The sequence below is a fragment of the Chiloscyllium plagiosum genome, chromosome 20, assembly GCF_004010195.1.
Source record: "Chiloscyllium plagiosum isolate BGI_BamShark_2017 chromosome 20, ASM401019v2, whole genome shotgun sequence".
Classification (NCBI taxonomy): Eukaryota; Metazoa; Chordata; class Chondrichthyes; order Orectolobiformes; family Hemiscylliidae; genus Chiloscyllium; species Chiloscyllium plagiosum.
Genome location: NC_057729.1, coordinates 61,577,893 through 61,594,878, shown reverse-complemented (window position 1 = coordinate 61,594,878; position 16,986 = coordinate 61,577,893). Strand labels below are relative to the sequence as shown.

At 42.6% G+C, this 16,986-nt stretch overlaps 1 protein-coding gene across 1 annotated transcript in view; it reads right to left on the bottom strand.

Annotated features, from left to right (window-relative positions):
- Positions 1 to 16,986, bottom strand: part of LOC122559891 (fer-1-like protein 4) — a 349,022-nt gene that overhangs the window by 143,083 nt on the left and 188,953 nt on the right. Inside the window, exons 30-31 of the mRNA XM_043709999.1 lie at positions 8,682 to 8,797; positions 6,955 to 7,083 (exon numbers count right to left, since the gene is read on the bottom strand). Coding sequence (XP_043565934.1) covers positions 6,955 to 7,083; positions 8,682 to 8,797 — 245 coding nt within the window. The remainder of the gene's footprint in view (positions 1 to 6,954; positions 7,084 to 8,681; positions 8,798 to 16,986) is intronic.

Here is a 16,986-nt window from a genome sequence, read left to right as displayed (position 1 = left end):
CCCCTAACACAATTGATCTCTTGGAACCCAATGTACCTCTCGTTGCATTTGAGCCAGTCTCAATACAAGAAACTTGGCTGTTCGTGCTACGTTCCCCTGAGAATCCATCACCCACTACATTTTCCAAACAGCATACCTGTTTGAAATGGGTATATCCACAAAAGACTCCTGCACTAGCTGCCTACCTCTCTTACCTTTCCTGGAGTTAACCCATCTATGTGACTGTATCTGAGACTTTCCTCCCTTCCTATAACCGCCATTCATCACACACTGTTGCTGTTGCAAATTCCTCATTGCTTCTAACTGTCTCTCCAACCGAACCATTTGATCTGTTAAGATTCACAGCCAACAGCATTTATGGCAGATATAATTCGCAGTAACCCTTAAACTCTCTTTAAACTCCCACATCTGACAAGAAGTACATATCACTCTATTAAAGGCCATTTTTCCTCCTTCACAATCTACAGACCCAGAAAATAACACCGTCTTATTCCTCTACAATCACTGTCCCAGGTTAAATTAATAGTTATGGCTTATATTTTAAGTTTAATCAAGAGACATAGCTCCAAAAACATATAATCAAGAAAGAACCCACTCTACTCACTACTGCAGATTCTCTGTAGGCCACACTTAAAACAAAGATTAACTTATCTGATTCTGTGCTGTGAACTTCGCCCCACAGTCCCTCCAAGATCAGTTGTGAATTTCACTGTTTGTTAATTTTCCCAGATGCACTCCGATGTCCAGCGATACATGAATTCAAACAGCAAAGGCAGTGACTGTGCAAGTTCTCTCTCTCCTGTCCTTCCTTTGTCTGTTCTTCTCCCTTTTAAAACTGCTGTTGTTTTGACCTTTTTTTTCCCAAAGATCAAAAACAATGCAAAGTATATAAAACAGTAATTGCTGTTCCTGGAATTCAAGGAAATCACCTCCAGCTCCTAAAATATCTCAAAAAAGAAGAAGCTGTTACAGCCAGAAATTTTTCCCGTCCTCCATTTTGGATTACCCAAAATCCTTTGCTATCTGTTCCTGTGCTGTGAGCTCTCCAACACAGGTTTTTTCAAGGTCAGCTGTGAATTTCGCTGTTTGTTCATTTTTCTTAGATGCACTCCAATGTCCAGAGATACATGAATTCAAACAGCAAAGGTAGTAACTGTGCAGATTCACTGCTGTGTCAGACAGAGTGTAGGTTTCTTTGTCTCTCTCCCTCATTGAACATTTGGATGCTGCCGTTGTCTGTCTTCCTTCTTTTAAAAATGTCGTTGTTTTGATGTTTTTTCCCCAAAGTTCCAAAACAATGCATCTTATGTTCTTATCCAGGGTTCCCTACTCCTGCCAACCTTGCCCTTCACCCTCACAGGAACTTTGATCTCCAGGTATAACACTTTTAAAGGCCTCCCACTTGCCAGAGGTTCCTTTGCCTGCAAGCAAACTAATCCAATTAACCCAAGCAAGCTCCTGTCTAATTCCTCAAAAGTCGCCTTGCCCAACTTAGAACATGAACCTGTGGACCAGTTTCGTCCCTCGCCATAACTATTTTAAAAGTCAGTTTAACTATGGTCACTAGTATCACCTGTCCTGCCCTATTTCCTCAGAGTAAGTTTTGCCCTTCCGGACCCTCTATACATCGCATAAGGAAACTTTCCTGATCACACTTAACAAATTTCACCCCATCTCAGTGATTTGGCAGTCCCAGTCTATGTTAGGAAAATTAAAATCCTCTACTATGATGACCTTGTTGCTCCTGCAAGTCCCTCCAGTCTCCCTGCATATTTGTTCCTCTAATTCCCGTTGACTATTTGGGGACCTATAGTACAACACCAATAACATCATAATCCCTTTCTTATTTCTTAGCTCCATCCACAAAGTCTCACTATGAACCCTCAGTTTTTTTCATCTCTGACTACTGCAAAAATGCAACTTCCCTTCCCTCTTTCCAACACCACTATCCAGCCTGAAGCACCTGCACCTTGGCGCATTAAACTGCCAGTCCTGTCTCTCCCTTAGCCATGTTACTGTAATGGCTTTAATATCCCAATCCCACATACCTATCCATGCCCTGAGTTCATTTGCCTTACCTCTAAACCCTCTTGCATTGAAATAGATGCCATTTAATCCAATAGGCATTCCTTGTTCCCTGTCATGTTTCAGCCTGACCTGTCTCTTCAACTTATTATTTCTGATTATTGTATCTCCTTCCAGCCTCGCATTTGTCTCTCTGTTGTTGAGGATCCCACCTCTCTCTCGAAGCACTAGCAAATCTGTCCACCATAATGTTGATCCCCCTCCAGTTCAGATGCAACCCATCTCTCTTGAATAAGTCACCTCTGCCCCAGAAAAGATCCCAATGATATAATGAATCCCTGTCCCCCTGTATCAATGCTTTAGCCATGCATTCATCTGCTATATCCTCCTGTTCTTACCCTCAATAACACGTGACACTAGGAGTAGGAAATGTGTTGCTGGAAAAGCGCAGCAGGTCAGGCAGCATCCAGGGAACAGGAGAATCGATGTTTCAGGCATAAGCCCTTCTTCCTGAAGAAGGGCTTATGCCCGAAACGTCGATTCTCCTGTTCCCTGGATGCTGCCTGACCTGCTGCGCTTTTCCAGCAACACATTTCCAGCTCTGATCTCCAGCATCTGCAGATCTCACTTTCTCCTCAAAGACACTAGGAGTAATCCGGTGATACCGCCATTAATGTCCTGGTTTTATTTTTTTTCCTAACTCTTTATGATCAGTCCTCAGGACCTCTTCCCTATTTCTGCCTATGTTATTTGCCAAAGTGCTCAATGACTTCTGGCTGCTCCCCCTCCCCCTTGAGAACGTTCTGCAGCCGCTCTGAAACATCCTGGACCCTGGCACTCGGGAGGCAACACACCATCCTGGATTCCTATTTGCGGCCACAGACTCTCCTCTCTGTCCCCCTAACTATCACTAAGTTTCGTATCACTAAGATCCTGTTTAGCCTTTCCCACTGTACCCCAGACCCAGCCGTAGTGCCACCAACCTGGCAACTGCTACTTTTCCCTGAATGGTCATCTCCCCGAACAGTATCCAAACTGGTATACTTGTTTTCAAGGGGAATGGCCACAGGAGATTCCTGCACTCTCTGCCTATTCTCTTTGCCTTCCCTGGTGGTCACCCAGCTACTCTCTGCGTGCATCTTAGGTGTGACCACCTCACTAAAACTCTTATCTATGATCTGCTCAGCATCTCAGGTAATCCTGAGTGAATCCCGCTCCAGCTCCAGCTCCCTAACACCGTGTCCCAGGAGCTGAAGCTGGGTGTACTTCCCACACGTGTAGTCATCAGGGATGATAGAAGTCTCCCTGAGCTCCTTTATCCTGCTGAAGAAGCATGCCACTTCCCTAACTGCCATCTCAACTGCTCTAAGACTAAAGCAGAAAGTTAAAAGGACTTTACCTAATTGTAATGTCACTGGGTCAAACTCCTGGAATTCCCCCCAAAGGGCATTGTGGGTTGACATGGACTGTAGCTTGCTCTCTCTGCCTGTCCTGTCCCTTTCAAATGATCTGTGCACATATACACACAGGTCCCTCTGTTTCCGCATTCCCATTCAGATTGTACCATCTATTTTGTATCTTCTTTCAGTGTTATTCCAATCAAAGTGCATCACCTCACACTTCTCTGTATTGAACCCATCTGTCACCCATCTACCCACTTTCAACTTGTCAATGTTATTTTGGGGTTCAACATTGGTTTGTTCACAATTTATAATTCTTCTAAATTTGCATCACCTATAAACTTTGAAATTGTCCCCTGCACACCAATATTCAGATCATTCATATATATCAGGAAACACAAGGGTCCCAAATACTGATCCCTGGGAACTCCACTCTAAAGCATCCTCCAGCCTGAAAAATATTGATCATTACTGTTCCTTAGCACTGAGTTAATTTTATATTCTTGTTGTTACTGTCCCTATAACTTTCTTCATAAGTGTGTTGTGTGGTACTGTACCAAACATCTTCTGATAATCCATCTACTCTATATCAACAGCAAGACCCTCAAGACTTTTTGTTAGCTCTTTAAAAAACTCCAGCAAGTTGGTTAAGCAGGATTCTCTTTAGAAATCCATTTTGATTCTTTTTAATCAAACCACCTTTTCCCATATTATTACTAATTCTATCCCAAATAAATGTTTCTGGAAATTTCCCCACCACAAAGTTAAGCTAACTGGTCTGCAATTACCAAAATTATCCTTAAAATCTTTCTTGAACAATGCCATAACGTTTGCAATTCTCCAGTTTCTGAGACCTCCCCAAGTCCAATGGATGCATAATTTCCACCCTCATTTCCTTCAAAATCCTTGGATACAGCTCATCTGGTCCCAATGCCTTGTCAACTTTAAGTACCAATAGCCTATCCAAGAGTTCTCCCTTTTTCATTTTGAACCGTTCTATCGACAGAATTTCCTCCGACCACTTATTCCAATTAATCCTTCTCACCTCTGTTCTTGTACCATTAAAGTAAGCCCTCCACCAACTGAAGTAACGAATTGATGTCAGAGGTGAACTTGGTTTAACTTACATTGAAAGGGCATGAGCAACAAAGTATAGAGGAAGAAAAGAGGAATAATGTGGTTTAAGGAGTGAGGTTGATCAACAGTACTGGAGAAGGAGAAGACAGGCATTTAGATTGTTTTTATTAAAATATACAAAGTTTGGTGAATAAGGCTAATTGATTTTTAGAATGAATCATAGAATCCCTACAGTGTGGAAATAGGCCATTTGGCCCAACAAGTCCACACTGACCCTCCAAAGAATAAATCACCCAGCACCATTCCCCTACCCTAATACTCTACATTTACCCCTAACTAATGGACCTAACCTACACATCCCTGAATACTACGGGCAATTTAGCATGGCCAATTCACCTGACCTGCACATCTTTGGATTGTGGGAGGACAAAAGAACACCCAGAAGGAAGACACGGGGAGAATGTGCAAACTCCACACAGATAGTCGCCAGAGGCTGTGAAACAGCAGTGCTAACCATTAAGCCACTGTGCCACCCATTTGTTAGAGGCACAAATAACCATATTGGAATATGTCATAGTGGTCTGTAGTTCCAGTCACCAGCCCTCAGGAAGGAAGTGCAAGACCTTGACAGAATACAGAGGAAACTGATCAGAATGGTTTCAATGATGAGGAATATTAGCAATAAGGTTATGTTGAAAAGCTGGACTGTTATCCTTGGAACAAAGGAGTTTGAGAGAAGAATTGACAAAGGTGTAGAAAACTCTTGAGTTAAGGTAGACAAGGAAAAGCTGCTTACATAGTTAATAGTGAAAGGACTAGGGGATCACAGATATAAGATTTCAGCAAGACATGAAGGGAGTTGTAAGGAAAATTCTTCTTTGTGATTAATGATAGTGGACTGGAACTCGCAGTCATCCAGGATGGTGGAACCAGAGACAATGAATAATTTCAAAGGGAAATTGGAGAAGGACCTGAGGAAATAAATTTGCAGAGCTACTTGGATTGGGGAAATGGATGTTCCTGGAATGTCCTACAGAAAATAAGAGTAGGCACAATCAGCTGAATTGTCTCCTTCTAGAACACAGAACAATACAATGCAGAACAGGCCCTTTGGCCCTCGATGTTGCACTGACATGTGAACTAATCTAAGCCCATCACCCTACACTATCCCATCATCATCCATGTGCTTATCCAAGGACTGTTTAAATCTCCCTAATGTGGCTGAGTTAACTCCATTGACAGGCAGGGCATTCCACGCCCTTACCACTCTCTGAGTAAAGAACCTGCCTCTGACATACGTCTTAGATCTATCACCCCTCAATTTGCAGCTATGACCCTTCGTATAAGCCAACGTCATCATCCTAGGAAAAAGACTCTCACTGTCCACCTATCTAATCCTCTGATCATCTTGTATGTCTCTATTAAGTCACCTCTTAGCCTTCTTCTCTCCAATGAGAACAGACCCAAATCCCTCAGCCTTTCCTCATAAGACCTTCACTCCAGACCAGGCAACATTCTGGTAAATCTCCTCTCCATCTTTTCCAATGTGTCCACATCCTTCCTGTAATGGGGTGACCAGAATTCGACAATATTCCAAGTGAGGTCGCACTAGTATTTTTTACAGTTGCATGACATCACGGCTCTGGAACTCAATCCCTCTACTAATAAAACCTAACACACCGTATGCCTTCTTAACAGCACTATCAACCTGGGTGGCAGCTTTCAGGAATCTATGTACAAGGATTCCAAGATCACTCTGCACATTCACACTACCAAGAATCTTTCCATTGACCCAGTATTCTGCTTTCCTGTTATTCTTCTCAAAGTACATCACCTCGCATTGAACTCCATTTGCCACCTCTCAGCCCAATTCTGCAGTTTATCCAAGTTCCCCTGCAACCTGCAACATTCTTCCACACTGTCCACTACTCCACCGACTTTAGTGCCATCTGCAAACTTACTAACCCATCCACCTATCCCTGTGTCCAAGTTATTTATAAAAATACAAACAGCATGGTCCCAAAACAGATCCTTGTGGTACACTAGCAACCGGACTCCAGGCTGAATATTGTCCATCAACCACCACTCACTGTCTTGTTACAGAAAGCCTGTTCACAGTATGCAATGAGACTAGCAAGAAGAAATGGAAGAAAATTGGGCTGAAGTTAGCAAATTGTAAGGACCATTATCTAGATCTGTGGCCATACATTGGCTGTGGCTGTAGGTTAAACAATTAAATTGCAAACTTCAGAGGATGCCAACTTTCATTCTGTTCTCCTGAGCTGAAATCAAACCTAAGTCAGAGATGACTAAAACCAGATTAGTCTCTCAATATAGCTGGCACAATTGGTGCAATGACGTCATACACAGTGTAATATTTAACAAAGCTTCTCAGCACCAATGCCCTCTAAGCATAATTTTTGATGTAAGGAAATTAACAATAACACTTTACCTTCATCTCCTCCAGCGACGCATAATATTTTGACCACCAATCCAGCTCTTCAGGCTCAATCTTTTCTTCATACTCTTCAGGCTCGTCTTTTAGCAATTTTGTTTTCAGCGGCAGTTTCTTCATCGGTGACTGGCAGAAAAGCAAAGGAAGCCTGCTCAAATGGTTTCCCATTCCTCCTAACTCAGTCTAGTTCCATAATGATAAAAACTGTCCCAAATCCACTGCCACTAACATTAAAAGGACAACAGCTGCTGATACATGGGAACACCACAACCTGCAAGTTCCTCTCTGAGCCACTCAGCATCCTGACTTGAAAATATACTTGCTGCTCCTTCAGTGTGACTGGGTCAAAATCCTAAAATTCCCTCCCTAACAGTGTTGTGGGTCTATCTACAGCACATGGGCTGCAGCAGTTAAAGAAGGCAGATCACCACCACCTTCTCAAGGGACAACTAGGGTTGAGCAATAAATGTTGGCCCAGCCAGCGATGGCCGAATTCCATCAACAAGAATAAAGCAAAATGTAGATGCTAGAAATCTGAAATAAAAAAAGTATATGTTAGAAATAATCAGCAGATCTGTGGAAAGGAGCAAAGTTATGTTTGAAGTTGCTTGTAGGGTGCAGTATTCTCTAGGGAGAATGTGCAGATGCTAGTGAATGAGATTTCTTGAAGTGTTCACATGCGCATGTCTGCAGTGTTCTGGTTTGAAAACACTTGCACAGCTTAGTTATATTTTTCAATTTAGTTTTGAATATATAATTTAAATTATTTTCATTTTTAAAGAGTGGTTGGGAGCTAAGAGATTAGGTGGGGTGGCAAGATTGGATGCAGGGGAAGGATCTGGACAGTAAGGTGGATCTGAACAGTGGGGTGAAGTTGGACAGGGGGGAGAGATGGGGTGGGGGGAATGAAGAAATCTGGCAAAGTGACGATCAAGTGGGAGGGAGATATTGGGCATGGGTGGGGGAGAGATCAGGCCAGGGAATAAAGATTCGGCAGTAGAGGAGAGATATCAGGCAACAGGGATGAGGTTGGGTAGGGAGAAGAAATCGAGTTGAGGGGAGTAATTGGGTGGGTGGCAAGATTAGGCAGTCAGATTGGTTGGTGGTGGAGAGGTAAGAGGTTGGGGAGTGATGAGATTAGTTGGGATGGTGAAGAAATTGGGTGAGGGGAGCGATCAGGCACTGGGGGGAGAGATTGGACAGGGTGGGGAGAGATCTTCTGTCAGTTTCTTACACTCTTCCCCTGTCTGTTGTCTCCCCTCTTGCCCTGTTTGATTCCCGTTTCAAGCCTGCACCATTTCTGTGAGCATGCACATTATTGACTTCCATGCATGACACAACACACAGGGCCAGAAAAATATATTTGAATTGATACATGAACTTTACTTCTCTCCCCACAGATAATGCCAGACCTGCTGTGCTTCTTTAGGATTTGCTGTTCTCATTTCAGAGTTGTTCCATCCATCAAGCCCATACATTGAATCAGCAGGAATCTGAGGACAAGTTTCACTCACATACACCTTAGCCTGCATGCTCACATACACACCACTCCCAGACGCGCGTGCGTGCACACACACGCACGTGCACACACACACACGCGCACGCACACACACACTCGCATAGATAGACCAAGCCCAACACTCAGAGCAGTCTGGGCTTTGTGAGCATTACAACAGTGTCAGGTGTTTGACCACTTCTGTGCAAGACTGGAGGGTCCCAATTACCTTCAGAACATCCAGCGGTCGCTTTTTATTCTCAGATAATGCCACTTCTGGGTCAACAGAGATGATGACTTGAGCCTGTATGTTGTCTTTGGAAAATGGGCTTGTGAGTTCCTTTTCTGCAAAGGAAGTGAAAAAGGTGTCTAAGCCTCTCATCCAGTTTAAAATGTTCAAGTACAAAAATATCCATTGAGACATTCACACAATAAATTGGCAATCATGAAATATGCAGGAAAAAGAAGACTGTGGAAATTCATTTTATTTGGAAGATTCTGATGAGGGCCCTCCATTAAAAATAAATGTTTTTATGAAGAGGTTCATTCCAAACATCTGCCTGATCTCATTCCTGTGATGTTTCTAGCATTTTCTGGTGTTTGTTTATTAAATATCGAAACACAACTTTAGTTCCAATCATTTGCAGGAGCAAGAGAAGGTAACAATAGATTCAATCAGAGTCGGGTGACCACTGGTTAATCAGGGAACATTCTATGAATTAAAAGTGAATAGCTGACTGCAGTCTTCATACAAACATATGATCAACAGTAGGCCATTGAGTCCTTCAAGTCTGCTCTACTATGTAATGTCTGATCTGATTTTAACCTCACCTCCACATTCCTACACACTCTCAATAATCTTTCATCCTCTTAGTCATCAAGAATCTATCTATCTCTATCTTAAAAATATTAAAGATTATATATCCATTGCCTTTTGAGGAAGGGAATTCCAAAGACTGAACCCTCAGAGAAAAAAAAAATTCCTAATCTCTGTCTTAAAAGGACGACTCCTTATTTTTAAACTATGAATCCTAGTTCTAGATCGTCCCTCCAAGAGGAAACATTCTTTTAATATGCACCTAGTCAAGTCCTCTTAGCATCGTATATGTTCCAATTAGGTCAACTCTTATTCTTCTGAACTTGAGGATACAGGCCTAGCCTTTCCTCATAAGGCAATCTACCCATTCCAGCATTAGCCTGGCAATATTCAACTGCAATAACCCTATCACTGCCACATACCCAAAGCACTGAAATAGGTATTTGCAGGCTGTGCCCTCGCTTACCCATTCATTCTATGTCAGATGCATGACAATCAAAGTTTAAAGACCAGATTTTGGTGTTAAATACTTATCATTTTCTAATTAGAAATAGTAAGGGGAAAACGTCACTGATAGGCATAGTCTATAGGCCACCAAATAATAACATCACGGTGTGTCGGGCAATAAACAAAGAAATTGGATAGTTGTAACAGGATAGGTCAGAGTCAGCATGGATTATGAAGAGGAAATCATGCTTGACTAATCTTCTGGAATTTTTTGAGGATGTAACTCTGAAGATGGACGAGGGAGATCCAGTAGATGTAGTGTACCTGGACTTTCAGAAAGCTTTTGATAAAGTCCCACATAAGAGGTTAGTGAGCAAAATTAGAGCGCATGGTATTGGGGGCAAAGTACTAACTTGGATTGAAAGTTGGTTGGCTGATAGGAAACAAAGAGTAGTGATAAACGGCTCCATTTCAGAATGGCAGGCAGTGACCAGTAGGGTACCGCAGGGATCAGTGCTGGGACCGCAGCGTTTTACAATATATACTAATGATATAGAAGATGGTATTAGTAATAACATTAGCAAATTTGCTGATGATACTAAGCTGGGTGGCAGGATGAAATGTGAGGAGGATGTTAGGAGATTACAGGGTGACCTGGACGGGTTAGGTGAGTGGTCAGAGGCATGGCAAATACAGTTTAATGTGGATAAATGTATGGTTATCCACTTTGGTGGCAAGAACAGGAAGGCAGATTACCTACCAAAATGGAATCAACTTAGGTAAAGGGGCAGAACAAAGAGACCTGGGTGTTCTTGTACACCAGTCAGTGAAGGCAAGCATGCAGGTACAGCAGATAGTGAGGTCAATTCCTGGAATGGCAGGACTATCTTACGCTGAAAGACTGGAGCGACTGGGCTTGTTTACCTTTGAGTTTAGAAGGGGATCTGTTTGAGACATATAATATTGTTAAAGGATTGGACAATCTGGAGGCAGGAAACATGTTTCTGTTGATGGGTGAGTGCTGAATCAGAGGACACAGCTTAAAAATACGGGGTAGACCATTTAGGACAGAGATGAGGAGAAACCTCTTCACCCAGAGAGTAGTGGCTGTGTGGAATGCTCTGCCCCAGAGGGCAGTGGAGGCCCAGTCTCTGGATTCATTTAAGAAAGAGTTGGATAGAGCTCTCAAGGATAGTGGAATCAAGGTTATGGAGATAAGGCAGGAAGAGGATACTGATTAAGGATTTTCGGCCATGATCATATTGAATGGTGGTGCAGGCTCGAAGGGCAGAATGGCCTACTCATGCACCTATTGTCTATAAATAACAGATGCACATAAAAATGGTCCTGCAATTATCATGGGCGATTTTAATCTACATGTTGATTGGTCACACCAAGTCAGTCAAGGCAACCTTGAGGAGGAGTTCATAGAAAGTATCCGCGATAGTCTCCTCAAACAGTATGTAATGGAACCCACAAAGAAGCAAGCAATTCTAGATATGGCCCTGTGTAATGACACAGAAATTCTTAATGATCTCACAGTTAGGGATCCTTTTGGAATGAACTAATCACACTGTGGTTGAATTTAAAATGCAGATGGAGGTTGAGAAGGTAAAATCCAATACCAAATGTCGTGTGCTTAAACAAAGGAGACTGCAATGGGATGAGGGAAGAGTTGGCTATGATAGACTGGCAGCAAAGACTATATGGTGGGACAATTGAGGTTCAGTGGAGGACTTTCAAAGTGATTTTTCATCGTGCTCAGCAAAAGTATCTAACAGTGAAAAGGAAAGAGTGTAGGAAGAGGGATATTCAACCGTGGACAACTAAAGAAATAAAGGATGGTATAAAATTGAAAGCTAATGCAGACAAATTGACAAAGATTAGTGAGAATCTAGAGGATTGGGAAACCTTTAAGGGTCAACACAAGGCCACGAGAAAAGTTATGAAGAAAGGTAAGATGGATTATGAGAGTAAACTAGCTCAGAGTATAAAAACAGATAGCAAAAGTTGCTACAAATATATCAAATGAAAAAGAATGGCTAAGATACACATTGGTCCTTTAGAGAATGAGAAGGGGGATTTAATAATGGGAACTAAGGACATGGGCCAAGGCGTTGAACAATATTTTGTGTTGGCCTTTGCAGTGGAAGACATAAATTATATGCCAATAATTGACAGCAAGCAGGCTATGGCAGAATGAGGATCTAGAAACTAACACTACCACTAAAGAGGTAAGTGTTGGGCAAGCTAATGGGGCTAAAGATAGACAAGTCTGTTGGCTCTGATGGAATGCATTCCAGAGTACTAAAAGAAATGGCAGGGGAAATAGCAAATGCACTTGGGGTAATTTACCAAAATTTGCTGGACTCTGGGATGGCTCCAGCAGATTGGAAAACAGTAAACGTGATGCCACTGTATAAAAAAGAAGGTAAACAAAAGGTGGGTGACTATAGGCCCATTAGCTTAACTCCTGGAGTGGGAAAATGCTTGAATCTATCATTAAGGAAGAAATAGTGAGGCACCTGGATAGAAATTGTCCCATTGGGCAAACGCTGCAAGGATTCATGAAAGGCAGGTCATATTTAACTAATTTACTTGAACCCTTTGAGTACATTATAAGCATGGTGGACAACGGGGAATCGGTGGATGCCATGCACTTGGATCTCCACAAGGCATTCGACAAGATACCACACAAAAGACTGCTGCATAACATAAAGGTGTACAGTGTTACGGGTAATGTTTTACCATGGATAGAGGATTGGAGTAGGTGAGAGTGCAGTTTCGTGATGAGTCTGATTGTTACCAGAAAATAAAAGAGACAGAATATGTGAACATCTTATCACACCACAGAATCATACAAGAGTAGGGACATTTGACAATACAGTCGAGAACATGGTGCTGGAAAAGCACAGCATGTCAGGCAGCAGCTGAATAGCAGGCGAATCGGTGCTTCGGGCATAAGCCCTTCATCAGGAATTATGCCCGAAATGTCGATTCTCCTGCTCTCGGGTGCTGCCTGACCTGCTGTGTTTTTCTAGCACCACACTCTCAACTCATCCCTAGCATCTACAGTCCTCACTTTCTCCAAATTTGACAACAGAATAAACTTAAAGGCTTTTTATCTGAATGCACAAAGCATTTGGAATAAAATTAATGAGTGAACAATGTAAATTAAGATAAATGGGGATGAGTTGCTGGCGATTACAGAGATATAGTTTCAGGGAAACCAGATTAGGGAACTGAATATTCAATGCTACTTAATGTTTCATAAGCATAGAAACATAGGAACAGGAGGAGGCTAGTCTCTCCCTCAAGCCTGTTCCACCATTTAATGCAATCATGGCTGATGTGGCATAATAGGAGAAAGTGAGGACTGCAGATGCTGGAGATCAGAGCTAAAAATGTGTTGCTGGAAAAGCGCAGCAAGTCAGGCAGCATCCAAGGAGCAGGAGAATCGACGTTTCGGGCATGAGCCCTTTTTCAGGAAGAAGGGCTCATGCCCGAAATGTCGATTCTCCTGCTTCTTGGATGCTACCTGACCTGCTGCGCTTTTCCAGCAACACATTTTCAGCTCCGATGTGGCATAATACCTATCTTTGGCTCTTATCCATAATACCTTTGCTTAAAAAAATGCATTTATCTCAGATTTAAATTTAACAACTAGTCCTGCATCCGCTGCCATTTGGAGTAGAGTGTTCCAAAGATCTACCACTCATTGTGAGTAGAAGTGCTTCATAGCATCTCTCTGAATGGTCTGGCCTTAATGCTCAGACTATGCACTCGAGTTCTAGAATCCTCAACAAATGGAAATTGTTTACCTTCATCATTTCCTGTTAATACATTGAAGACTTCAAGCAGATCACCCCTTAATCTTCAAAATTCTAGACAAAGTATGTCTAATTTGTGTAATCTCTCCTCATATATTAACCCCGATCACCAGTTATCATTCTTTTAAACCTTCACTGTACTCCCTCCAAGGCCAATATATCCTCCCTAAGATGTGGGGCCCAGATCTGTTCACAGTAAAGTGGGATCTAACTAGGGTTTTCTATAATTGCTGCACAACCTCTGCATTCTTGAACTCCAAGCCTCTATATAGACAAGGAAAGGTGGTGGTGCAGCTTTATTTGTAAAGGTTGGATCAGCGCCTCATGAGAAATGATATCAACACTGGAGGTCAAGGCGTAGAATCAGTCTGGGTATTAATAAGAAACAGCAAGGAAACAAAGTTCCTGGTGGAATTAATCTACAAGTCCACAAACAGTAGCCCCACAGTATAAATAAAGAAATGATGAAGGGATTATAAGAAAGGTACAGCAGAATTAATTGGTTATTTTAACAGACTGGATGAATCAAATTGACAAGGGTAACCTCAAGGGAGAAGTTTATTGAGAAATGAGAGATTGTTTCTTGCAGCAATATGTTGTGCAACCAACCAAGAGCAGGTTATTTCTGGATTTGGTATTGTGTAATGAAGTGCAATTAATTAATGATCTCATAATAAAGGATCCTCTCAGAAAGTGTGATCATATCAGGCTAGAATTTCGAAGTCAGTTGCAGGGTGAGAAACTGGGGATTCCATTAGCTGAACTGATAGGTGATTCCGTGGCAGCAACTAAGACTCTTGAATGGTATGTTGCCTCCCTGGTGCCAGGGTCAGGGATGTCCCAGAGTGGCTGCAGAGTATTCTGATGGGAGAGGGTGAACGGCCAGCAGTTGTGGCACATGTTGGGACCAATGACATGGGTAAAAAAAAATTAGGTCCTGCAACTGGAATTTAGAGAGTTTGTTATTAGATTAAAGAGGAGGACCACTAAGGTTGTGACATCTAATTAGTTCCAGAGTCACGCAATACTGAGCATTGGACTAGAAAGGTAGGTCAGATGAATGCTTGCAAAAGGGATGGTGTAAAAGGGAGGGAATAGATTTTTGGATCATTGGACAGCTTCTGCGGTCGATGCGACCCATACAAACTGGACAGGTTTTACCTGAACTGGAGTGGGCTCAATACTCTTGTTTGAGGTTTGGTCATGCTGTTGGGGAGGTTTTCAATTGATTTGGCAGGGAGGTGGGGCCGAAAAGTCTGGTGCTGGACAGGCACAGCGCTGGAAATGCACAGCAGGTCAGGCTGCATCTGAGGACCAGGTGAATTGATGTTTTGGGCATAAGCCCTTCATCAGGAATGTGGGGCACAAAGTAACTGCAGAGTCCAGAACTTTGCCCAATCAGATAAAGAAGGAATGCGAGGACAGTCCAATAGGTGAAGAAAACATCTGCAGGATAAGGCACATGTGAGGTCTAGAAAGCTAAATTGTATTGATTTCAATACAAGGAGCCTGACTTGGGCGGCACAGTACCTTAATGGTTAGCACTGCTACCTCACAGCATCAGGGACCTGGATTTGATTCCACCCTCGGGTGACTGTCTGTGTGGAGTCTGCACATTCTCCCTGTGTCAGCATAGGTTGCCATCGGGTGCACCAATTTTCCCCTCAGTACAAAGATGTGCAGGTTAGGTGGATTGGCCATGCTAAATTGCCTATAGTGTGCAGGAATGTGCAGGCTAGGTGAGATAGCCATGGGAAATGCGGGGATGTAGTAGGACATGAGTCCGGGTGGGATGCTCTTCAGGATGTCAGTGTGGAATCAATGGCTGAATGGACTGCTTCCACACTGTAGGGATTCTATGATTCTATGACAAGGTGGATGAACTTAAAGTATTGATCAGCATGTAAGAATATAATATTGTTGCAATCACTGAAACATAGCTGAAGGAAGGACAGGTCTGGCAGCTCTACATTCCACGGTAGAAAGTGTAATGGACTAAGCCAGACTACTCAATATTATTAAGCAGGCAGCTCAGACCATAACTTTGCAATTTGTTTCGGTAAGTGTACAGTGAAAATTACCTGGATTAAGTTAGCTAGTTTGGCTACTAGATTTTAAAATGGACCAAAATGTATTCACAAATTTACACAATGAAACACAAATAACAGAATAAAGAACCCCTACAGAACTTAGCATATCCAACTAGACTTAATTATGCTGTTCCGAATATACACAATAGTCCCAATAAGCAAACTCTCTTTAAAAACCAGTATAAATGGAACACATGCTTACAGGTTGAAGGGCAGAAAAGAGAGAGAAAGAGAGAGTTTCCACACAGCTCCCTGTTGAACTTCAACCAGTTTAAAACTGAACTAAACTACCCAGCTCAACTAGGAGAGCTGACCACTCCCCTTTCATATACAGGTCATTTTTAAAGCATGACCACTTTGGCCTGAAGTCTGATCTGTTTAAATATAAACAAAAGGCTTCTCAAAATCCTTTTCATCTCTGTACCAAACCAGACTGATCGAGATTCATGCTGGTTTATTATCCCTCTGAAAAAAATCAAGGACAGAATATCCTTTGTGCCAAGTAACAGCTTTCTAAAAAAAAGGACTACTTTTTTGACAAGAGATTTCAGGCACCATACAGGAAGGGAGAGGTAATGAGAGACATGGAGGAATTGCATTATTAATAGAGGAAACCATCTGAAATAATTGCACAGAGGCCTTTATCCCATCACCAAGTCATTCTTTATTTATTTGTGCACAGTACACTGGCTGTGGCCAGCCAGCTTGGAGTCAGTTCCCTGGACTAAGGAGGTTCTAAATCTCCTGTTCATATTTTTTTCTTTTTTCTCAGTGTCAGTCCTCAACTGAAGAGAATGTAATCTGTTGTGGTTCTGTTCGCCGAGCTGGAAGTTTTTGTTGCGAACGTTTCGTCCCCTGGCTAGGCGACATCATCAGTGCTTGGGAGCCTCCTGCGAAGCGCTTCTTTGATGTTTCCTCCGGTGTTTATAGTGGTCTGTCCCTGCCGCTTCCGGTTGTCAGTTTCAGCTGTCTGCTGTAGTGGTTGGTATATTGGGTCCAGGTCGATGTGTTTGTTGATGGAGTTTGTGGATGAATGCCATGCCTCTAGGAATTCCCTGGCTGTTCTCTGTCTGGCTTGCCCTATGATAGTAGTGTTGTCCCAGTCGAATTCATGTTGCTTGTTGTCTGCGTGTGTGAATTCGACTGGGACAACACTACTATCACAGGGCAAGCCAGACAGAGAACAGCCAGGGAATTCATAGAGGCATGGCATTCATCCACAAACTCCATCAACAAACACATCGACCTGGACCCAATATACCAACCACAACAGCGGACAGCTGAAACTGACAACCAGAAGCGGCAGGGACAGACCACTATAAACACCGGAGGAAACAACAAAGAAGCGCT